We start from the raw sequence: 23,827 nt of genomic DNA on the forward strand, positions 1-23,827 counted from the left end.
TTGTTTTTTGGTTTTTAGGTAGGGTTTTTTTGTAAATTTTTACACAGGGAGATTGAATAATTCCTTCAGGTCACAGCCAGGTCTAGTCCTACATAGGTCTTCTCCATATCACAGATACCGAGTTTATCTGTTTAAGCAGAGTAGTTTTACTGAAATCTAGTCCCTCATCTGTCCACCTGCATGGTGCACAAACAGATATGCCCTTCACATGTGTCGTCACAGCACATGACCATCAAAGTCTGGAAGTCTCCACGCCTGCCTGTTCTTTCTCATGTTCAGTTTCATGGCTAGGTTGGTTGTGAAAATCAATGCAGAGTTTGTAGATGAAAACACCAAAAAGACTTCCCAGAATTGGAGCTGTGACTGGGATCCACCACCAGGAATGGTCACCCCTAAAATGAAACACAGAAGAGGCAGCTGGTGAGCCAGACTGGAATCACTGCCCTGCCACCACATCCTGCTGGGGCAGGAGTGAGCTGTGTAAGCAGAGGAGTCTGTCCAACTTCAGGCACTAAGCCTACAATTGACTTAGACTAATTCAGTGTCGCCGCCACATAACTGCTGGAGGGAAGGTCATTTTCCCCATCAGCATGGAAAGGGCTCCACACTGCATGTTTCTTGTTCTCCAACATAAATGGGCTGTGTGGTCTTGATGAGTGGAACTCTCAGACAGACATAGGCATTTTGCCTCCCCATTTCCAGTAAAATCTGTGACTCCTCTACCAAGTTCTCAAATATATTTTCTGGGAATTTAAGGAAAATGGGTGTCCGGGACAGGAGACTCTGGTAATGATCTCACCATAGGAAAAGCCATAACATGACACTATCTTACTAGATAGAGGAAGACAAGGTTTCATGTCCAAATTCAGACTCTAAATTTAGGAGACTTGTTCAGCAATCCACCTGCATTCATGTGAGCTGAATTCTGTCTCTCTGCTCACTGCAAAAAACAGCTGGATCTCCAGTGAACAGGCAGACAGTTCAGTGCCCAAACTGAGGTTTCTGCATGTCAAGGTGAATCCCATGCTGGAGAATAAGTGTACTCCAAATTTTGTGTACATGATGCACAAGGCTCCTGTAGGCACAATCCTCACACTCTGCAATGATAACCATCACTTGGTCCAAAGAAAAAAAGCTTAATGACACATTTTATCTTGTGCTTATCCCCTCCCCTGGCAAGCTGAGCAGGGTAAGAGCAAAACAGGTCACTTACGTGAAGACGGCCGTTCCCCAGCCAGCAATTGCCGTGAAGATCCGGGGGGGCAGGTCCCTGGAGGGGTTTATGGCATAGCCTGTGTTCAGCCCCATTCCCAGACCAATGCCCAGGACCAGCATACCCGTGAGCATGGGCTGAGCACATTTGATGGCTGCGTTGTTTTTCTCGTCATGGATGACTAGAACACCCAGGATCAGCATAACTGTTGCTGTAAACTGCGGGAACAGAAAAGGAGAAGAACAGGTCAGGAGAAAGAATGGGGAAGGTTGAAAGATCCTGCCCAGCAGAGCAAAAGAGACTTCCTAGAATGAAAGGGCAGATGAGATTCATGGTCTGATCAAAGCCCAAATATTACTCCCTCCTCACAGGTGGACTGAAGAAAATTCTTTTCTCGGCAAAAACCTCATCACAAAGACTGATACAAACTTCTCAGCAATGTCATCTTTCTCTATCTTTCAAGTCAGGGAAATGGGTTATTTTAAGTATATTCTGTCTAATAAGAGCAGAGCCATAAGAAACTGCTCACGAGACAAACCTGATCATCCCTAGAGGAAGTGATGTTTTGTACAGCTTGTATGCAGATATCAGATTCTCACCTGGGAAACTGAATTTCCCATCAGTGACTACATAGCTGGCATTTGTAGATTTGCAGTGCCTAGGACATCAAGAAAGCATAGTTTTGATAGAGGAGATCACACCTCTCTCTTTCTGCTTCAGAAAATGCAGCTGGAGAGACTTGGACTGCTTGCAGAGACACCAGCAAAACCAGAAACTGCTTTTGACAAGGCACTGTCACTCTTATTTGCTTTCTTGTGCATCAAGGACACTGGTCCACAGAAGGCTGAGGGGACCCCCTCCCCACATCTAGGCTCTTCTACCATCTTCTTCATCATGCCCAGGCAGGAGTTTTATCAGCTCAGAGTCCAAATCACAGGCTTCCAAAGATTTGCATTCAAGTGAATCTTCCTTCTCTGGTGTCTCAGTGACCCACATCCCATGAAGAATCCCTTTCATATTTCTGGGCATCTGGACACTGTACTGTAAGCTGGGAATCCACTGCACAGAGTCTCAATGGATCTGTTCAAACACAGAGTTCAGTCTAGGCTGTGCTCATGTGGAGACAGTCCCAGGCTCTCTGTGCTGGGGATGGGCAGCCAGCACAGCTGCCAAAGAGCATGGAGAGGGTGTAGAATCCAATAAGGGAAGGAATAGTTCAGCCCAGAACCCAGAGGAGACGGCTATTGATGTAACTCAGCTTCTTACTCCTCACTGCTTGCATGGCATACAGGGAAGGTGTCTGGAGAGCCACTGGACCAAGCTGTGGAGCAGCCTACATGTAGGCTCAGGGCAGAACCCTTTAGGCTTGTCCAGCCACCAAGATGTTACCTTTCAGATGCCTGCCTGAATGCTGAGCTCCTTGGGAAAAGAGGTTGTGGTTTAGTCTGTGCATGTGGGGATGTGGGGACCTGCAGCAGCCCTGCAGCAACACCGGTAACCACCCACCTTCTCCTGGCACATCACAGCCATTCCCACTGACCTCTGTGAAGAAGGCTCCCTGCAAGGATACATTGGGAGCAGGGTACGTAGAGAAGATCATCGCTGTGGCTTTTGGTCCTGACACTGTAAAGTTCCCATTGCTGTAGTCATAGATAGCATCTAGAAGTGGGAATTATGGAAGTTAGCACAGCATTCATCCCACAGGACACATACACCGGTCCACCCATTGTAGCCAGCACAGACATCAGGGAGAAGGGAGGCAGTGGAAAATGTGATGGAGGTGACACACTCCTCGCAGAGCATGATCTCACCGATAACTGTTACCCACACACTTTGGTCTGCAGTCACTTCCTTACACCTACCAGCTCCCTATCCCTGCTCCAGGAACCTAGGGTAGCCTGGGTGGTCTGGATGCACTGGAGGCCTCCAACCTTCTGCCCTTCAGTGACATGCTAGAGACAATGAGTGGTGGGTCCTCTGCTCACAGCTCCAAACCCCAAATGGCTGCAAACCTGTGTTCCACAGAGCAGCAGAGTCCCCCCCACCCCGTGCTCCAGCAGCACCTAATACATGGTAGTTCACATAAATAAAGGCCCTGCAGACCTAGAAACAAAATGCTTACAAAATGCAGCTACTGCCCTTCTACAGCCCTGACCTGACAGGTCTTGGAAGTGGGAATGCCCTGAGTAAAAGGAGCTGTGTTCTCCAGGATGTGTGTATCCTTCCCAGAGGTATATCTGGGACCTTCTCTGAACTTGAGCTGTGGTCTGTCCCACAAGCCAGGAGCTTGCCCTCCTCGCCCAGAAATCATGCTGCAGTTTTGCTGCAGTACACAAAATGACATATTTTGACAACACTGGGGGTTGACTGAAATTATGCCTACAGCAACCTCTGTGATAAAAGACACAACCCTACCATAGTAGAGAGCAAAGACGGTGGCTGCTGCTATAAAGGAGCCCAGGAACTGGCCGATTATATAAGTTACAGCCGTCGTCCAGGAGATGTTTCCTAAAATACATTGTGTAATGGTGACGGCAGCATTCAGATGAGCTCCTGCAAAATCACAGAAAAAAGAGGCCTCAACACTGATGCATGTGACATGGTGGATGCCCCATCCCTAGAAACATTCAAAGCCACGTTGGACAGGGCTCTGAGTAACCTACTCTAGTTGGTGTTTCTGTTCATTGCAGGGCAGTTGGACTGGATGAACTTAAAAAGGTTTCTTCCAACCCAAACTAATCTTTGGTTCTATGCCCCATGACCAGCAGTAATCACCCAGAGAGACCAAGAACAATAAGAATCTCTCAGGTCAGGGTTTTACTCCTGCACAGACACAGAATTATCCTTTCTTTCTGTACAGCTGAATTATGCTGGTAAAAGAGCTCCTAGCTTGTCTTCTGAGAATTCTGTGGACAGGCTGCATCCAGAGACTGTCAGATAAACCTCTCTTGGGATGGCATGAGTTTCCCTATGAGCTTCTCAATGAACTTCTCCCTACTGAGCTTAAAAAGAGACCATACTTCAGCACATTTTAAGTAGCTACTGGTAGATGAGGACCTGTGTTTTGATGGAACAGTTTCTGTGGAGGAGGTTGGAATCACAATGGTGCTTTTGAAGATTGCCCTTGATGCAACACACATGTGTTCTCCAGGCTTCATGTCCCCAGGATTCTAAAGAAAATATTTATTTTTCCTGCCTGATAGGTATAAATTTTGAGGGTCAGTAAATGTTCCAGCCTTCATGACCATCTTCTGCTCCAGAATCCAAAAGGGGTAAGATGCAGACACCCATCATTTCATCAAAGTGCAGGACAGAGTGAAGTGGAAGTGCATGTACCACCTGCTACAGTCCAACAATCACAACTGGAATGGGGGCAGATCCCTTCTTAGACCCTCTGCTCTTATGTGGGTATGGCCAGTCATTTCAGAGACCACAAAAACATCTTGTGACACAGATGAAGCCACATTACTATGTCAGGAAGGTGTGAAGTTTGTTTTGTAACCATATTATTGCTGGCAGATCTCTTCTGCACTGCCCTCTGCCCTTAACAGATCAGCTCCTTCTCAAAAGTCACTTGGGACTGTAGGACCTACTTTCCTCAGTCTGCTTTCCCCAGCGTGCTTCCACCAGCTCCAAAAGGACAAGAAAATCAAGAGCTGACTGCTCCTGACTGCTCACATGGAAAATTTTTCATTTCCAAGCCAAGCCCAGGTTTGCACCTCTTTCTACTCCAACAGTTTAAGAGCAAGGAGTTGCTTTAATTTTCTACCCATTAGGGCCCTTAATGTTTTCTCTTGGTGCAAATGAATGCAGAAATTGCAGAAGGCAAAGGTAATGCTCTTGTCACGTGAGGGATGCCACCTCATGGCCCTGAAACACCACATCCCAAGTTCATGTGGGGTATCTGTGTATGGGTGTGTGTGATAAGGAGAAAATTTGCATGCCATTCCTTTTGCAACATCAGCAGTAAGCTCTCCTTCACGATAAATTATTTACTTCCCCATGGGTCATATCAGCAGCAGGTTTTGGGAGCTCCCTGTCTCCTTGGGCCATGTTGGCATGTCCCAAATGGGGGAGCTGCTGAAACTTGGCTCTGCAGGCCAAGCAGAAGAGGTTGGCCAAACCTCCTTCCCTCTCCCTGTCCCACTTGCCTTGTCACAGCTCAGAAGACAAGTTTGGGTTCAGTATTCTGTATGTATGCTGTGCATGCCTTGTCCCTGGCCTCTCCTGCTTTTCTTCCCTGAGGACTGTAGGACTGCTCTTTTGGGTGAGGGCACTGCCCATGCCATAACGCACCCTTCCACACCCCACTCCTCCTGTCCCTAATGTTCTTGGCCTTTATGGGACATGGATATGTCCCATGCCTGACAGTGCTGCTCACCAGATACTCCTCCAGCTGCATAGATGCCCAAGGTAACGCCAATGCCAAATGCCATATTGATGCTCAGATATTCACCATTGTTTCCTTTTCCCAATACCACTTGTGCCACAGAGGACAAGCCAAAAACCTGTGTAAAAAGGAAGAGAGAAAGGAGTGTTAAAAGTATTCTTGTTGCTGTGGTAGACTGAGCTTCTCTGCTATGTTTTCTGCAAAAGTAATGAGCTCCCAAAGACAGGAAGTCTCTACGGTGTCAGAAGACAAAGAACAGCCTTGCCCTGCAAAAATTGAAGTGATACCTGAGATTGGTGCTCACCAAACCAAACTAGACACTCTCATTACGGGGAGACAAACCCCCAAACACTCGCACCAAGAGCTGGGGCTCAGTGGGGGTCATTCACTCAGCCACAGTGCAGATGTCTCTGCCTTAAACCAGGGACATGAACTGGTGGAGCATCACCGTGGACTACTGGGAGACAACATCCAAGGTGGATGGATGGAAGGAAGGTGTGCAAATTCTTACTGTCCTTCTTTTCCTGGTGTTTTAGGCAATTTATTGACTAAATATGTAGTTTGGGCAGCACACAGCTATTTGACAAACTCAACTCTAATTTTGGTAATATTCGAGCAAAAGACAAGAAAGGAAATTCTGCTTTAACTTTTCCATTCAATACATATATTTTCAGTTTGGAAACAGCCAAAGTTTTAGTGGGTTTTTTTAGTGGCTAAAGGAGAACCAGGGAAAAGAACTAGAGGTAAACACTCTGCAGCAGGAAAACAGGTATTCAAGACATTGCTCTGTCCTGAAAGAGAGAATTCTATTTCATGCTTTTGATGTGGTAAGAGTGGAAAAATCAGTTCTTTGCATGCTCTTACACTGAAATCTAGAGAAGGACAAGGCATCTCTTGAGGTTTCTGCCTCACAAACCACTAAGGGTTTGGAAAGTGTATCCTATTCCTTGGACTGCATCAATGTTTATCCAAGGTGACATGTCTTTCAAAGACAAGAAAGTCAATATGTTCTCCAGCACATAAACTTCTAATTTGGCTTCTACTATTCGACTCTGATTTTTTTCTGGCTACTCTGCCTGCATCCAAATTTTATCTCATGTGTCTGCTTCCCCTCATTGCTTTCAGACATCACCCAAATCCCCTGTCCCCCAGAGAGGCTGCTCTTCTTATCGCTCGTGTAGACACAAACCACACTCTGTGCTCTGCACAGAGCTACAGCCCCCACAGAGTGAGCCCTTCTCAGTCTGCCTCAGCAAAAGACCCCAGAAACAATTTGTGATGTCTCCTTAACATCTGCAAATTACACAAATTCTGTCTCTGATTTTTCCAAAGCCAGATACAAAAGACAACAATTATGTAAGGCACAAGTTTTGCAGGAGAGGACACAGGTGCAGAGAGAGGGTTGCAGGGGAGGAGACATGACTGTGCATAAACAGCACTATCCTGAAAAAAAAAACCACAAGATAGGACACAGAATCTGTTTTTCAGCACAGAGCCAAACTTGTTTTCTTCCTGTATCCTCCCAAAACACCATTTATTTCAATTTCTTCTTCCCTAGTCCTTGTGCTGCTTAGTCCTGCTGCCTGGTTCCTCTTACCAACGCTTCCTGTCCATTAAACTAAGAGGCCCTGGGTGAGTGTTATTGTCCAAATAACAGCCATTCAGGCATTCTGGGGGTGCATCCAGAACACTGCCTGTTGCACTGAGGGCCAAGGGGCTGCTGAAGAGTTGGGTGCTCTATGCTTTGTTCTGATGCTGGATGCTGTTTGTCTTCAGCCCTTGATGGGGCCCATGTGCACTGCATTCCTTTTCTCTCTTCCCTCACATGGATCAGTGAAGGAGGAGCCAGTGTGATCTGCAGGCTGCAAAATCTACCTTGAACTGTCAGAGTGCAGAGTAAATTCTCCACCTCATTCTGCTTCCCGGACAGGACAACTCTGAAGTTGTTCTTTATCACCTGGGAAGTTCTACCACCAAATAACAGAGAATGGAAAAAGCAAAAGGGTTTGCTAAGCTGCTGCAGAGGAGTCATGGATGTCTGTACTCTGACTTACTATGGATGCAAACCTACCTGGGAGTGAAATTCAAAGAGCTGGATGTGCAAAATTACGTGATAAAAAGCAACCATGCTCTGTACAGGCAGTTGTTGCCCTTAGAAAGGAGTGCCTTCCTTGGTACAGAAAGCTGTGACAGAAGGTCCCTATGCTTACACAAATCTTAATTTCTTCCTCTTTAAATCGCCAAGTACAAGTTATTTAGGTTATGCCCAGCCTTTGCATGCCAGCCTCTGTCTAATCTAAAGTGTCTCTTCCCAGCTAAGTCCAGGTGTGGCAAATTGGCACAGATGGATACTGGGCCTTTTCAGAGGGAGGATCCCATTCTGCTCTGTTATCAAACACTCAAAATCTCTGGTTCTAGTGGGTACTTCACCCCCACCAACCCCAAAGTGATTGCAAAACCTTCCTAATCCTCTACCCAAGCATTTCTGAAGCAGCCCAGGAGCTCAAACCCGCTTAATTATTTCTTTGTGAAACAGATCCCTAAGGCAAGGGGGCAGTTTATGTATGATTTATATAAGCACTGTTCGATTAGCAGCAAGAAAATCAAAAGTGAAATCCTGGCATGCTTCACGCCCTGTAATTACAGTTCCTAGTGGTGGGTTGTGGTTCTGGAGAATTTCTCTGGGACGTTCATTACCCTGGCAACCCCGAGGGGAAGATGGGTGAATGCTATTTTCATTTTGCAGCAGCTGTCAGTGATAGGAGAGTCTGGGTCTGTTCTCCAGACCAGTTCAGACCCCCCCCCAGCTACACCACACCTCTGGCACAGCAGAAGGAAAAGCTTCCATTCACTGTATGGGATCTTCTACAAGCATTGTAGACACTACTCTTTGATTTCATTCCCAAACTCTTCCTCAATTTTCTCCTAGAAGAAAACTGAAAGAGCAACATGTCCAGAAAGGACAGTGGAGCTGGGGAAGGGTCCAGAGGAGCATAGGCTTGATGAGGAGCAGCTGCAGGAGCTGGGGATGTTCAGTCTGGAGAAAAGGTTCAGGGAAGACCTGATCACTCTCTCCAGCCCCTTGACAGGAGGGTCTAGGCAGGAGGGCTGGTCTCTTATGTAATAAGTGACAGGGCAAAAGGAAATGGCCTCAAATTGTGCCAGGGGAGGATTAGATTGGATATTAGGAAAAATCCGTTCACCAGCAGGGTTGTCAACCATTGGAACAGGCTGCCCAGGGAAGTGGTGGGTTTACAGATATTAAATATATAATGTCTTGGAAGTATTTAAAAGACATGTAGATGTGGCACTTAGGGACGTGGTTTAGTGGTGGCCTCCACAATGCCAGGTTAATGCTTGAACTCTTAAAGGTCTTTCCCAACCTAAATAATTCTGTGATATTTTAATTCTATCCCAGTACCCACCTCCCTTTCCCTACATAACTTTTTTGCTCCAGAAGGTTTTTGGCAGATGGTCTGCCTGCTGGGAAACTGCCCACCAAAGCAGAAGGGTGAGCAGCAGCAACCAACCACTGGGCAACCCTGAGGATGTGGTAGGAAACCACTGACCTCACAAATCGCTGCCTTAAATGGCTGCACATACACACACATACACATGCACATGCACAGACTCCTCCTTACCATGACGATGAATGTTCCCAGTGCTTCTGCCAGCAACTTCCTTATGGCAGTGTTACGAATCCTGAACACCTTCTTAGTCTTCTCCAACATTGTCTTCCCCGCCTCCTTAAAGCTGCCTGCACGCTCCTGTTGTGATGGCACACTTCACTGCACTGAGCCAGGTTAGCCTTTGAAACTTGGCACCCTCTCTTCACCCCCAGACACCTTCTCTCCTTTGGTTAACCATGAACAAGCCAATAAAGCAGCAGCTAGCTTAAAAGTCTTTCCCCCCACTTCTCTCCCTCCCCCAGCATCCATCCTTTAAAAGCTGTAGGGTAGGGATGCAATATTTCTGTTATGAGGGCATTGGTGACACTGTGCCTCTGCCCAGGAGAGCCTAACCCCAGAACAGTGGAGCTGTCAAAAAGCCTTGATGTGCTCCTGAAGCCTGTTTTTCTCCTTAACCTTTTCTACAGGAACTGAAGAGGAATTTTGTCTCTGCTCTGCATTGTAACCCATTGACTGGTGGTTCGGTACGGGTTTTTTTAAGCAGATTAGATTGAGACTGTTTGCCCATGCAAGACTACTGGATGCATCTTCTGTAGCAAAGATGCTCTGCCTGGAGCTGGTGTGCTCTGCTGTCTGCAGCTGGGAAGAGCACAGTGCATTGTTTCAGGTGGAATACTTGCTCCTGTTGAATGCACCTGTGCATTCTGCAGTGCCTTCACACTCACAGAGAGCCTTGCCACCAGCCACCCTGTCTGTCCTTTCATACAGGGCAAGGAGGAACCAACCTCAGCAAGGAGAGGTGGCCCAAGAGATCTTCAGTCTTACCTGGCTGCCAGAGCAGAACCATTGCTGTCCTGATTCCTCCTCCATCTCCTCATTCCTTCTGCCTATCTCCCTGCTCACCAGGTGCTCTTACCTTTCCACGGTGAAGAGTTTTTAATACCTTTGATTAATCATGGAAAAACTTATATCCACTGAACACTCAAGACCTTTTCCCTCAAGTCTTTTCTGGTTATTTGCTGGTTTTCTTCTCCTTCCTCTCAACCTGCTGCAGCTTCTCCATGTGGCTCTGGAGGGGACAGCTCTGCAGTGGTGTCAGCAGCTGCCCTGATGGGGACATGGTGCTCTGCTCATGCTGCCCCTGGCCTTGCCTCCCTATCCTCTACTGCATGGCAAAAGTTCATGAGCTTTTCTTTCACCCACAGGGCACTCAGCAGCTGTTTGGAAGAACCTGGGAAGCTGATTCTCCTCTCTGCTCCATAGATCATTGTATGTCTTGTGGCAGGGAGAGTTTTATGTACTGGGGTAATCCCTCCTCCAGCAACAGATTAGCTATTGACCTCAGTGAACACCTGGCTAAATATGCAGTAAATTACTGGTCTGTCTCTGATACTGAGGATCATTTAATTATGATAGATGATAATCATGTTGCTTGCAAGGGTGTTTCTACAGCATATTTCTAGGTGGGAAGGTTTCTGTCCTGTGGGTCTGTGACCTATGCTGTAGCACAGAATAAACCTTTCTAGGTCACTTCATTCTCTGCCATGCAAATGTTTATTGGTGGAGCACAAACTATGGGTCCTGGAGCAGCAGGTTGGGGCGGTGACAAGACCCTCAAGTTTCTTCTGCTCATGGTGATTTCCAGCTGACTTTACATGTCACCTGAGATCCTTGTGTCTCCATGTGCTGGAGATCTCACAGCCTTTCTCTGATGGACAAGGTATCAGTGGGTCAGTAACACCCACAACTGGACCTACAACTTTGTTTTTCCTCCTAGATCTCAGGGAATTTCCAAGTGGATTCCTTTCCTGTGGGCAAACAGTGAAGCTGCTGTGTATCTGATATGCTTTGTCTCCTGCATTCAGGCATCAATTGTAGGCATCTTCAATATTCTGATTCAGGCTGAAAAACAGGCACTTTCTGGGAATACTGGGTTTCTGTGGACTTGCACTCTCCTCAAGGAAAAATGCAATCCCAGTTTGCCATAGAAATCTTTGGTTTGGTGATAATATTTGCAGCATAATTCCCAATATTACCACCAAACTCTATAAAACTCCAGCATGCTTCTAGGATCTTGTCCTTTTATACAGGTCATTCCACAAGATGGCACTGAGACATTAATTTCTCCCCTTAAGATGTTCAGAAGGGCTTCTCTGTTGGCTGCTGAAAATGTGAGAATCCTTTAATTTTGGGGTTCTGATGGTAATTTTTAGACATTAAAGTGGCCTGCTAGTGTTCAAGGACTGTAAAAATAACAAAACCATCACCTTTCTAAAGCTCATGTAGGTCAGAGCACCTCTGCTCTGCAAGTACACAAACCCAAACTGTGTGAGCCCGAGTTTATAACAAGCAGAGAAAAATAGGCGGCTCCAAAGGGCAATTCTTCCTCACCTAAAATAAGCATTTGAGGCCTGACCTATGACTCATGCTAGACACTGGCACTTTCCCTCCAGTGTATGCACACAGACATGGAGTGATGGGCTCCAAGATGCACCCCCAGGACTGCCAGGTGGGCTGGACTGCCCCTTCTCCCTGCATCCAGACATGATGATCTTGAGCAAGTGCAAGCCAAGTGAGTCAGCCAAGGGCTGGATTGCAAATATCTGCTGGTTTCCCAACAGCAACCTGTTCATACTTGCTCAGTTTCACTTACCCTCAGGGCTGACGAGGATCTCTGGGGTCACTAAATACTGTCCCCTACTGACACAGGCAGCTGCACCATGGTGACCTGGCCACTCTGCATTTTAGTGGCAGACGATTGTTGCCCAGCTCCTTCTGTTGTACCCTGTTACCAGAATTTGCTACTCTGAAGATTAGACACTTTCCTGTAATTTCCAGCCAAATTCTCAAAGCCATTTGTCCATGTGCAGCATTAGCCCATCAGAGTCATGAGTTAACTTACCTTTTGCGGGTGCTATCACTTAGTGATCCTATAAGGTTTGTTAGAAGGGCATTGGCTGCTCATGCTTAGCTCCATACCACCTCCTGATGTTTGCTTTTATATCCTCACAGGTTGAAACTTCACTCAACAGTGGTCTGACAATGATTTTGCCACGTTTTCCACTTCACATTAAGCAGCCAACTGCTAAACCAAACCCACTTTCCTCCCCAAGACAGGTATGCTTTTAGCACTACTAATAAAAGTCTCAGTTTAGAAAGGAAATTTTTGGCACAGTCAAGGTCCACTAACAGTTCTGGTGTTGATACCCATGGTAATGAAGAACCAGAAGAAAAATTCCCCTGGGTCCTGCAAGAGCAGCCCTGGGAAGAATGAGTCCCCCGGCATTCCAGAGCATTCGGCAAGGAATAACTTCTCTGACTCAATTTGACAGTGCACATGCTTCCTCTGCACCCAGGAGCTCATTTATCTCTTAACTGGGCAAATCAGCAGGTGGAACATTGCCACTCCATTCACTTCAGCCCTGCTGGTGGAGCATTTTCTCCACAGAGGCCAAGAAGAGCATAAGCAGACAGCTGAGCAGAAGAGTTGCTCACCGTGGGCAAGAACAGCTTGTTCCTCAATCTGACCAAATAACCAGGGCACTGAAATATCTCCAGTGCCTTTCAGGAAGCAAGATGCAGTCAGAGAGATCATAACAGCACTGGTATGACCTTTGCTGTCCAGGACAGACCCTGTTTGACATAACCTGGAGCACCTGCTCCCTATCGTCTCATGTTCCACGTTCATGGTCTGTCTCCTTCTCTTCTCTATGGATGGCAGGCACAACTTAAGCAAGTCTCACACACCCTATGTGTCTCTCAGCAGATGTCTGTTCTCTGTACAGCCACCCCCCTCTCCATTCCCAGGATACTGGCCTCCACAGCCTTTCAGCTCACCCATTGTCTCTTGCCCTGAAGCCAGCCAAAAGTTCATCACCTGTGCATGCTGCCTTTTCCTGATACTAGGCCTGCTCCAGTCATACTGGCCAGAAGAGGGAGGTGGAGGGCCATATGGAGACACGTCGTCGCTGTTCATGGGTGGGGTCCTGCCTTGGGCAGAGTGATGCCCTGCCCCAGGCTGCTACAGACACAGGACTGCTACAGCTACAGGGCTACTCAGACAGAGGTAATCTATGAGATAATGCTGCCAGCAGGAGCAGAATTACTTGGCTTTGTCTATCTTTAGGGGCAGAGCAGGACTCTGTGTGATGGGGTTGCCAGGGGTGGCCCTGGCCTCATTGTTGGGCAACAGAGTGGAACCCTCCTGGTCACCAGGAACATTCCTCCACACTCCTCCTGCCTTTGTCTGACTTATCAGACAGGATGAAGTCACTCTTAAATGGAGCAAAATGTGATAGTTTTTTGAGGCACCCACCAGCTTTGATCTGTGAAAAGCCCTGGAAAATCTCCCCCACCAAATATTTAACAGAGAATGAAATGGAGGCAGATGAGTAGATCAGGTAATAGAATCATAGAATGTCAAGGAATAGAAGGGACCTTAAAGAGCAGCCAGTCCCAATCCATCCTTGCCATGGGCAGGGACCTCTCCCACTAGACCAGGTTGCTCAGGGCCCTATCCAACCTGGCCTTTAATGCTGACAGGGATGGGGCATCCACAGCTGCCCTGGGAAACTTCTTCCAGTATCTCACCATCTTCACAGTAAAGTATTTTTCCTAATATCTAGTTTACATTTCCCCTCTTTCAGTTCATACCTATTATTCCCTGTCCTATCACTACAGCTCCTGGCAAAAGGTCCCTCTCTGGCTTCCCTGTGGGCCCCTTCAGGTACTGGAAAATTCCTATGAGGCCTCCACACAACATTCTCTTCCCCAGGATGAATAGCCACAACCTTTTCTTTGTAGGGGAAGTGCTTCAGTCTTCTCATTAACTTAGTGGTCCCCTCTGGACTTTCTCTAGCAGTTCCATGTCTTTCTTATGTTTGGGGCACCAGAATTGTAAGCAGCAGAGGTCCCACAAAGTACCATGGGATTTCCAAGAGGGTCATGCTGGCTCCTGACCTGCCATCATCCCTAATTTCCATGATCATCTTGTTCTCCTGACCTGCTCAGGGCCATGTTCCCACTCTACCCCTCTGGGTGAGAGCATCTGCCTGCCTGTGCTGGGACTCTGCTGTGGGGCTGCACAGACCCAGGCAGGGAGCAGCAGGCTCTGTGGGTTCAAGTGCTCTCTCTGAGCCTTGAGCCGCCTACTCTGGTCTGCTTTCAATCCACAGATAAAGTGAAAGCTGGGGAAGCTATGGGCTCACAGGACATCATCACCCTGGAGAAAAGAGCAGCCAGTCATTCTCCTAGAGGAGCACAAATACCCACATTCTGAAAGGAGAGATTAAAGAGAAAAGCTGTAGGCTGGAGGAGGAGATACTGGGTCAGGTAAAAGAGGTTTTGAAGTTGCAGAGCATGGTGAAGCCAGCGCACTGCTCTGAACATTTCCCTGCCTCTGACTGTACCCAGAGACAGCACAGGGTGGCTGTGTCCTGCTGACCAGTTTGCAGTGAGTTGGCACTAACAAACAATGCCACTGACAAAACCCCTTATACTTCATCCCATACTGTCTTTTCTGCCTCATCCTTTCCCCAGGCACTCCAGTCTGGAGTGCAGGATGTTCTGCAAAACACACCAGCCCGGCATCCACCTGAGCAGCACCAAAAAGCACAAGTTTGCGCTGACATTCACAAAGCAAAAGCAGAGCAGTGCCTGCTGACAATCACACAGCCATGCCTGCTCCCTCTGCTGCTGAGCAAGCAGAGCAAGGCTGAGCCAGTAGTTCTTCACTAGGTGCTTAAGGGTGTACTGCATCCATACATTCCACCCATAGAAGTTATGCCTGTAAACCTTTCAAGAGATGATGCTAAACCCATAGGCAGACCATAGAATCACAGAATCATGGAACATTTTAGCTTGAAGGGGCCTTAAACACCACTTCATTCCAGCCCCCTGCTATAGGCAGGGACACCTTGCACTAAACCAAGTTGCTCATCCAACCTGACCTTGAACAATTCCACGGATGGAGCAGCCACAGCTTCTCTGGGCAACCTGTGCCAGGGCCTCATGACCCTCACAGAATTTATTCTTAATATCTAATCAAAACCTGCCCTACTCCAGTTTAAAGCCATTCCCCCTTGCCCTATCACTTCAGGCCCTTGTAAAAAGTCCATCTTTTCTGCAGTCTGTTACCCAGACGTTTTACGGTGTGAGGAACCAGCTGGTGACACTAATCATTGCCCATATGTGTAACCAGTGAATTACCCAGCTATCTCCCCAGAACATGACTGTGCCCTCCATATCACACCTTCCAGGGGGTGTGTGAAGACCATACAGCATCTGGCATGCCTCACATCAGTGCTGAGCAGTGCCTGCCCCGTGGGATTTGTCTCTCCACAGGGGAGGGAAAGGCCAGGACGTAGATGGCTGGGTCAGCTTTCCCAGCGCCAGCCCACCCCAGCCCAGAGGGCTGCTGCTGCTGGCGCGGACGTGAAGGCATCCAGAGGAAACCCCGATAAGCTCCCAGTATCTCAGCTGTGGGGAGATGCCACACATTCCTTGCAGACATGCCCACAAATCCCCTCAGACACTGCCCAGCCTCTCCTGGAGCTCCAAGGATCCCCACAGGCATTTCAGTGCAAGTAGAAGTTTCCTCCAGCATCACCTAGTCCCCACCACCCTCATGATCCCTCAGCCCCTTTTGCCTCTTGTGCCGTCTTGAGACAGAGGAAAGAGGGGCCAGGTGTGGATCTGGATTGCTTCTTGTCCGTTCCCATTCTTTCAGTTCCTGCATGTAAAGACATTGACCCAGAGGAACACGGAGAAGCTAAAAATCCATCTGTTGATGGGCCCTGAAAACGAGCCAGTTTCCTAGCTCATGTAGTTTCCCAGCACAAGTCCTGGATGACACAAGTGACAGCTTCATGAATTGTCTCACAGTAAGCATAGCACTGACATGCAGTTTATTTCCTTAAGCACGGGACACCACATACCAGTCACCACTGACAGTGCAGACATCCCGAACGCATGGCAATTACTAAATTTTGTCACTGTCTTTTTTGTCCCTTTGTTTGTTTTTACACAGACACTCAAATGTACACATCCCTATTAGCCATTTCCTAGTGAAGAAGTAACTGTTACACACCACCTTCTGAATTTTGACTACATAGGAACCTCATTATCAAATCAAATTACCAATATATAATCTTATGAGAATGGCAGAGGATCTGTCCGTCACTTCTGACACGAACCAGTTAAGCTCTCACGAACTACCTGGGGTGTATTTGCACAGGACCTGATGTGATGGGCCACAGCACAGCCCCCAGGCTCTGCCATGAGATACAAACCATAAGAGGCCTGTGAAGATATGGATAGTAATTTGGCACCTCAATTGCTCATACATGTGCCAAACTGCAGCATTAAGCACAGCAGGTGCCTGTCTGGACCTCACACCTACAGCAGCAGCCAGTGAAGAATCTGGTGGGAAATATGTGACTGCTGCAATGAATTTGCTCAGACTAAGCTCAAACTGCTGTTTATGCACTAGGCTATGTAATGAATGTTTAAAAGTCCTTGACACAGAATGCTGAAGATCTTAAAAAAACATCTAAAGATAGACTAAATTCATGAAGGTAAAAATCCACCCATGGCTATTAAACATGAACACCGCTGTATCACAAGTGGTCCTTGAACTGTAAATCATTGAAGATTGTAAAATAGTTCTGGGGAAGTACATTTGTTCTGTTCACACACTCGTCTCATGTCACACTCTCATAGATCTTCTTCACGGGTCCAACCCATCCCAGTAACCACTGCCTGGCTACCTGAGCTGTCCAGTGGAATAGGATGTCCACTGCTTCAGTACTTAAGTCATAGGAACAGAAGACTAACAGATTTTACTAGTTGCTGTTTTGAATTGCTCACATCTGAGATGACATGAAAATGGTAAAAATATATTCCTGGCTCTACTGTTCACCAGTGTGAGACCTGAGCATCCACTCTCCTCCCTGCCTATTTCCCCATCTCCAGGAGGTGGCCAAAACACCTTGTTCAGATGCAGCCTGTGGTGGGCAGAGGAGACATTGGCACCTGCACCAGCATTTTGTGTGATCTTTGCTAAAACACCTGCCCCAGATGAGTGCTGGAAGTGCCATCAGTGCTGGGTCATCCCTCTCATTACTCTTTTCTCCACTGTGCAGTGCAGATAGTGACTTCTTCCAGTTCCAGGACAGCCAAGGACATCCACTTCACCACTGGCGATGTCAGTGGTCAGAGGGACAAGTGGGAGCATCCTTCATACCCACAACAGGTCAAGCCAGCAGAGCAACTCCTCAGCTCACCAGAGCACTTACTATAATGCCTACAGCAATGCAGCAATTCAAATGGCATTTTAGATACAGCAAAAGCTTTAGTTGAGGGATATCTATTGCACTGTGGTAGATCTTCCTTTCTCTTTCCCTTCAGGAGCTGGAGGAAGCCACATCATATGCATCATTTAAAAGCAGACTTGAAGCAAAAGACACTTGAAAACTCACCATGGGGAATGATCAAGCTGAGGGCAATAAATAACTGACTTTGTCTTGTTCATCTCATATTTTATGACCTTTTCTGTTTGTACAGTGCTTCACAGGAGAAGGCAACCTAGCAGAGCAGAGCCTGCTCTCTGCTCACCTGCCTCTCTCCGCCCCTGTGCAAACACCATCTCCCCTCCTGTGCTTTCTCTTCTGCTCAGCTACACGGGTTGGTAGCTTTGGATGCCACACCACCACACTGCAGTCACACAATACTGTCAGCAAGGGCCTGGGGGAGAAAAATGCTGCCAGAGCCCTGAGAGCATTGCAGGACCCCTGGCCACACTCCCTCCTCTGTGCCTGGGGTGAGAGCTTGCACCCTCCTCCCTCCTGGTCAGTCCAGCCCCTGATCCACGTGGGAGCTGTAGTGGATCGTCAGGGGAGCGTCAGAGCAGGATCTCACTCCCTTGCAAGTGCCATGGGGTTTGCCATGGGCCATCCTGGAAATTTAGGACATGAAAAGATCCTCTGGACTCACGCGACCTCTTTTAAAGCCTGCATTGGCAATCACATTAGAAGCACCAAAAGGGAAATTTTACAATCAGCAATTGTGTGGGACACAGTACATTGGTTGAAGACACAGAGTGGTATGGGAGAACAGAGATGTCTGGCTTCACCATGGTCTCCTTGGGCTGCAGCTGGACTCTCAAAGCATGTGTTTGTTCAGGAGCTTTGGATAAGTTCCCGTTAGCTGTTATTTCTGTCATACTATTGCCCCATATTTTTTGGACTCTGACTTGTTTGGAAACACTGCCAAAATAATCCATCACAGTGCCTTGTACCCATAGGCAATAGCCTGATGGAAGACATCATGCCCTGATCAACATCTGCATAGAGCAAGATATAATCCAGGAGTGACATAAACATGTTATGTTCTAGGTTGTCAGCACTGAGGGAAAAAACGTGTTCATAATTTGCATTTGTTGATTCACTCTTGCTAACAGGATAGCAAGACTGAGCAACATGAAGCAACTGAGATTGATAAATGAATCCTGATCATCTTTAAGCTCTCAACAGACTGACTCTAATCCATAACCCAGGGTCAAAGTCTACATTATTCTGAGTTTTGTATCAGATAATTCAACACCCATCTATTTATTGAAATGAAGATAATGTCCTGAAAGTCCTGAAGAAAGCCTTCCTGATACCTTCAATTTCTTCCTGCTTGCTGACAACCCATAATTGTGAAGAAAACTGCAAATCCTGTGCAAAAGTCCTACAGTATCAGCTGGTGGTTGACTTGGATGACCACATATAAGGAAAATGGTGCTCCCATGGGCAGTATCCTACCCAGCCTGTCTGGAAGGAGTTTATCCCTCACAGATGCTGTCAGCAGTTGCTGCAGCACTCAGAGGTTTAATCAGAGGTTTCCCTGTCAAGCGCTGACCCGTTTTGCCGGATCTGTCCTGCTCAGCTTTCAGCACATGATAGGATCGTAAGCCAAGGCAAACGTAAGCAAAGGATAGAAACAGAGGATAGAGATCTCCACTACGCAATTATACGCATAACAATGTTATGTTATGCACAAAGGTGCATGAAATATGTTTAAGAAAAAAAAAAAACCTGCATAGATAGGAGAGTTGCTCATAGTCCAGGATATTATCAGATCTGGGAACATGCCATGTGAATGAGTCACTGGAACATCAGTCAATTGCTGTTTACAGAAAATGCCACAAAATTGGTTGTTGTAGTCCCTCTCCTGCATTCGTATTTCCTTTTCATAGTTTCTATAAATAATTGACTGAAATGTGCTGTGGACCGCTCTCTTGCATTGTAGTTACCTCCCTGGCTCTACTGGACCTTGCACCAGTCCAGTCCCTCCTCTCTTTCAGTAAAACATATTTTAATGAAGTATCTTTTTCAGATGATGATTAGAGAGCAAACAAAGGCCATTTGAAAAACTGTTTTGCATATTCCTGCCACAGCAGCTCTCCAACTAACTTGCCAGCAAGGTTGTGTTGTAGTCTTACACCAAGGAGAGACACCAAATGTGACTGATCCAGCAGGTTTATATATTCCCCATTCCTTCAGGAGCTGCTGTTCACTATCTCATTTCCCCAGCATCTAGCACCTGAAAAATTCAAAAGCTGGTGATCTGCAGATCAGGACTCTGTCACAGAGGGCTTGTAAATCAGAGATGGTGCCTTCAGCTAGAAGCCAACAGCCAGACAGCAGAGATCTCACAGCGCTGGTAGCACCCTTAACACAGAGGTCTTGTCTGGATCTCTGCTGCAGGATGGGTCCCTGCCCTGAGCCCTGTGCTGGGCTGGCCTCAGACAGGCAAGGACCTTCACAGCAGGACAGCTTCTGGCTTAGCTCCAATTCCAACCACTCAAACGGGCAGGGGTAAAAACAGAGGAATTGGGGGGAAAAGAGGGGAAACAAGAAGGACTGTCTGAGGAAAAACTGGGAAGCAGGAGGGTGGTGTGCCCAGACTCGGTGTGGTATGGTTTGTGCAGCACAACACATCAATGCCTGGATAAGCCTGGGCTATTATAGGCTCTCTGTGAATCCTGGGCTGCTGCGAGCTGCCACCACGTTCCCACAGGGCAGCACAAATCACCTCCACTCTCTGTTTGCAAAGGTATTGGTAGCAGGAGACCAAATTGTCTAAAAGAGCCTGCAGCTTCAGGGTTGAGGCTGCCTTTAGTACTTTGAGCAGTATTGGATTCTATCTTCCTCTGTAGGAGGAAGAGTCTGTGTGGGGGCAGCCACACTGTGGAGCAAAACTTTCCCATTGCTAAAAGCCATCACATGCCTCCCTGGCTCCTGGTGTACCTCCACAAGCTTAAAAGGAGAGCTCTACATGTGTGTCTGCACATGTGCCTCTGTGAAAAAGCGAGGGAGAGACTGACTTGCTGCAATGAACATTTCAAACAAAACAGTATAATTATACATATTTTTCTCCCATGAGCAGGATGGGAGCTCAGCATCTAACATCTGTTGCTTAATGCATTCCTAGATAGCACACAGATATTATGCTGATAAACACCGCTTAAGAACCAGGATAGCAAGGAACAGAAAGTAATGACTGCAGTTACATAGAGAACAGGTCAGATCTTAGTGTGACTTTAAAGTAACCTGGTTTCCACCCTTCCATTTATCATAATGAAAGTAATGCATATAGCAGTGAAGAATTTTAATAGCATTTTAGAAGCAATAATAGCTTCAGAAAGATGACTTTCATTACACGGCTGTACGGCTGTCCCTGGAAACTGTAGAGGGCCGCATCACATGCCATTTATATCCGGAACTGGAAAAATTTCCTTTGTAAATGAAATACCATGAAATATCCTTTGGAAATGAAATAAAGGGTGGTGGTGTTTGAGGATCTAGACTAGACCAAAATTTACACCTGCTTCAGATTTTTGGCCTTCACCAGAGCACAGCTTACCACATGAAAGGCATGACCAAAATCAAGAGGTGCCCACCCAATGCTTTCCACACGCTGGCCTCTTCCAGTGCACCATGACATTGCTTCCCATGCTGGGCTAGTCCCTTATTGCCAGTGCCAAGAGGTGGCAGCAGCACCCCTGCCTTCGGGAAGCCACTCCTGTGAGGGACTGCCCTTGGAACGGGAGAAGCACTGACACCCAGGGGAAAAGCAAGCACACACCCACCCACTCAGACAACCTCAGCATCTCTAAGCTGACCACCAGCTGCAACAGGCCTAGCACTGTAGACAACCATAATATAAAGCACAGGACTACGTATTAAAAAAAAAAAAAAAAAAAAAAAAAAGAAGAAGGAAAAAAAAAAAAAGAAAATTAAAAAAAAATTAAATTTTTGCACCTCGCTAATTTTTTCAAGTTAATAAAGAGGCAGGAAAACTACTTCTGGGATTGAAAAGAGCCCTGAGACTCTTCTCATTATTCCCAAGGGAAGCTTGACAGCATTGCCCATTACAAAAACCTTTGCAGAAATATCAGCTGCTTTAACTGTCTCCAGCCACCTCAGAGACTAAAGGTTGAAAACAATTCACAGTTGTCAGTAAAAGAAGAAAGAAAAGATAAACAAGCATGGTCCTTCTCTCAGACACAATACAACCTCAACAGAACAAACATACAGTGGAAAAAAAGGATGAGCAGAGCCAGCAATAGACAAAAGCTCCTTACATCCTGGGACAAAAAAAAAAAAAAAAAAAAACACATCCCACCAGTTCTCATCCCACCTGCAATGGTGAGACTTTCACCTGAGCACATCAGCAAGGGTGTGTTACTAAGCAGGGTCCTGTCACCTCTTCTTAGGTGGGTTCTTGTGTTTGGGGGTCTCCTCCTGCTGCCATAGGATGCAAAAATATTTGGAGGTCTGCCTCTGTCAAAGCATTGATATAGCCCAGTAAATATAATTCTTGAAATTGCTGGTGAAAGACACAAGCTTTGGCATCCAGGCTTATCTTGACCCTGGGCTGGTGTTCGTTTACATTAACAATTGCCAGTGGTCAAATAACTTCTGTATAACCTGTTCTGGCTTTATCTCTGTGTTACCATATAGGGTAAAATGGCAAGCATAGGTAGTCACTGCATAACAAGAAATAGCCCTTTAGGTTAATTGAGGCTGGGGAAAGCTGTTGTGCAACTTTTAAACTTTACCTGGAAACTACTAGGAAGGAGAAAGAGTGTAATCAGAAAAAAAAAAAAAAAAAAAAAAAAAAAACATAAAAATAGCCCCAGACTGCAGGCCTGAGGAGCAAAGAGCACCACCGTGAATTTTGTGCTTGTCCTGGTGAGACAAGCTGAGAGAAGGGCCATGTTTGTCCTGGTGACAACTCAGGACACTGATGACTCACAGAGACAAGTCACCACCACCTCTCTGCTTGAGAAGGCTGCCACAAAACTGAGGGACATCAGAAGGTGAGGATAGCACTGGGAAGGAGGATTAGATATTGCAACTTTTCCTTGTAGCAGTTTTAAGAGCGTGACAACTAATAAGGATTTTTCTGTATTAATCTGGATTATAAATCTTAGTATCATTGCAACTGGACTAATAATACATTTGTTATCCCTTAAGTTACTATTTTAATAAAACTTTTGGCTCTATATGAATATAATGTATTCATTTTGGCACATAACAGCATTTTAAGCATAGCATGACAGAAGCTGTCAGAAACCCAAGCTGATTGCCAGGCGCTAGTGGAGCAGAGCTGAGAAAACCTCTCCAGACAGTGGCTTCAAAGACAGGAGTGAACCCTGCACAAACCTCTTCCCTCAAAACCCATCCAGTCTGTTGAACTGTTTGAAGATGCACAGGACAACTCTCACAACAAGAGTTGCAGCTATTCGAGGTGCTCCTGCTGGGAATTTTGGAACAAATTTTGTAAACAAGTATCAAGTATCATCTACTTCCAGCTTGTGCCTACATGGTAGCTGACCCCCATGTCTTCTTGGACTGTCAGTTCAGCCCTTCATTTATCCAAACTGATCTTTCCACAAACTCTTGCATCTCTCAACTCTCAAAGAGCTGTGAGATGAAATTACAAATGAGAGTGGGATCACTTACACCTAGGCTCACCGTCTTTGACCCACCTACAATTGTTTCAGGTTTAGGGTCACGTAATTCTGACCAAAGAACTCCATCTGGGGCTAGAAACACATTTCTAACAAAAGCCACAGCTTGGAAAGGAAGAGAGAAGCATGCTTCTCACTCCCATCCTCATTAGGTTATCCTCAGATATTTTCCGACCAATCTCTGCTCCAACTTTGCAACCTCCCTGTCCATGAAAGGGGCAGACTGAGCATCACTGAAACCAGCTGAAAAGCCCAAAACTGTCACTGAAATCATCTCCCAAAACCCCACTGCACCATGCAGTCAGAGGCAAAGACCACAGTGACATTATCACCTGTGCAAGAAGCCCAGCTGATAAGTAGTAATAGAGACAAGAAAAGCCTGAAGTGATGCTTGTTAGAAGCTGTGGAGACTTGAATGGATATGGATTTTATTGTCAAGCTGACCCAGCAAAGTTACTTAGTTTAAATCTTCCTATGCCAAACTTCAGCTGAAATAAATTTTTACCTAAGAAAAGTGTTCATTCTGAGAGCATTTCACATAGACATAGGAAAGCTATAGAGATAGCTATTCATAG

The 23,827-nt window shown here is 46.5% G+C and overlaps 1 protein-coding gene across 4 annotated transcripts; it reads right to left on the reverse strand.

Annotated features, from left to right (window-relative positions):
• Window positions 1-122: 122 nt before the first annotated feature.
• Window positions 123-13,400, reverse strand: LOC128822021 (aquaporin-7-like). 4 transcript variants are annotated; one of them, XM_054003494.1, is made up of 7 exons: window positions 13,110-13,399; window positions 9,245-9,370; window positions 5,595-5,721; window positions 3,629-3,766; window positions 2,754-2,872; window positions 1,214-1,431; window positions 123-392 (listed from the first exon to the last, which is right to left on the reverse strand). In XM_054003494.1, the coding sequence occupies exons 1-7, from the start codon at window positions 13,206-13,208 to the stop codon at window positions 233-235; spliced, it is 987 nt and encodes a 328-aa protein (XP_053859469.1). In that variant the 5' UTR covers window positions 13,209-13,399; the 3' UTR covers window positions 123-232. The 4 variants fall into 4 exon arrangements, with proteins under 4 accessions (XP_053859469.1, XP_053859471.1, XP_053859470.1 ...); XM_054003496.1 differs by lacking the exon at window positions 13,110-13,399 and adding an exon at window positions 13,070-13,094; XM_054003495.1 differs by lacking the exon at window positions 9,245-9,370 and having other exon boundaries at window positions 13,110-13,400.
• Window positions 13,401-23,827: the final 10,427 nt, after the last annotated feature.

This window comes from Vidua macroura, chromosome Z, assembly GCF_024509145.1.
Source record: "Vidua macroura isolate BioBank_ID:100142 chromosome Z, ASM2450914v1, whole genome shotgun sequence".
Classification (NCBI taxonomy): Eukaryota; Metazoa; Chordata; class Aves; order Passeriformes; family Viduidae; genus Vidua; species Vidua macroura.

Coding starts and splice junctions, on each gene's coding strand:
- LOC128822021 (XM_054003494.1), bottom strand. CDS start 13,208: ATGAACAGCGACGACGTGTCTCCATATGGCCCTCCACCTCCCTCTTCT. Junction 5,722..9,244: donor TGGGAACATTCATCGTCATG/GTAAGGAGGAGT, acceptor CTTTTTACACAG/GTTTTTGGCTTGTCCTCTGT. Junction 3,767..5,594: donor TGCAGCTGGAGGAGTATCTG/GTGAGCAGCACT, acceptor GTGATTTTGCAG/GAGCTCATCTGAATGCTGCC.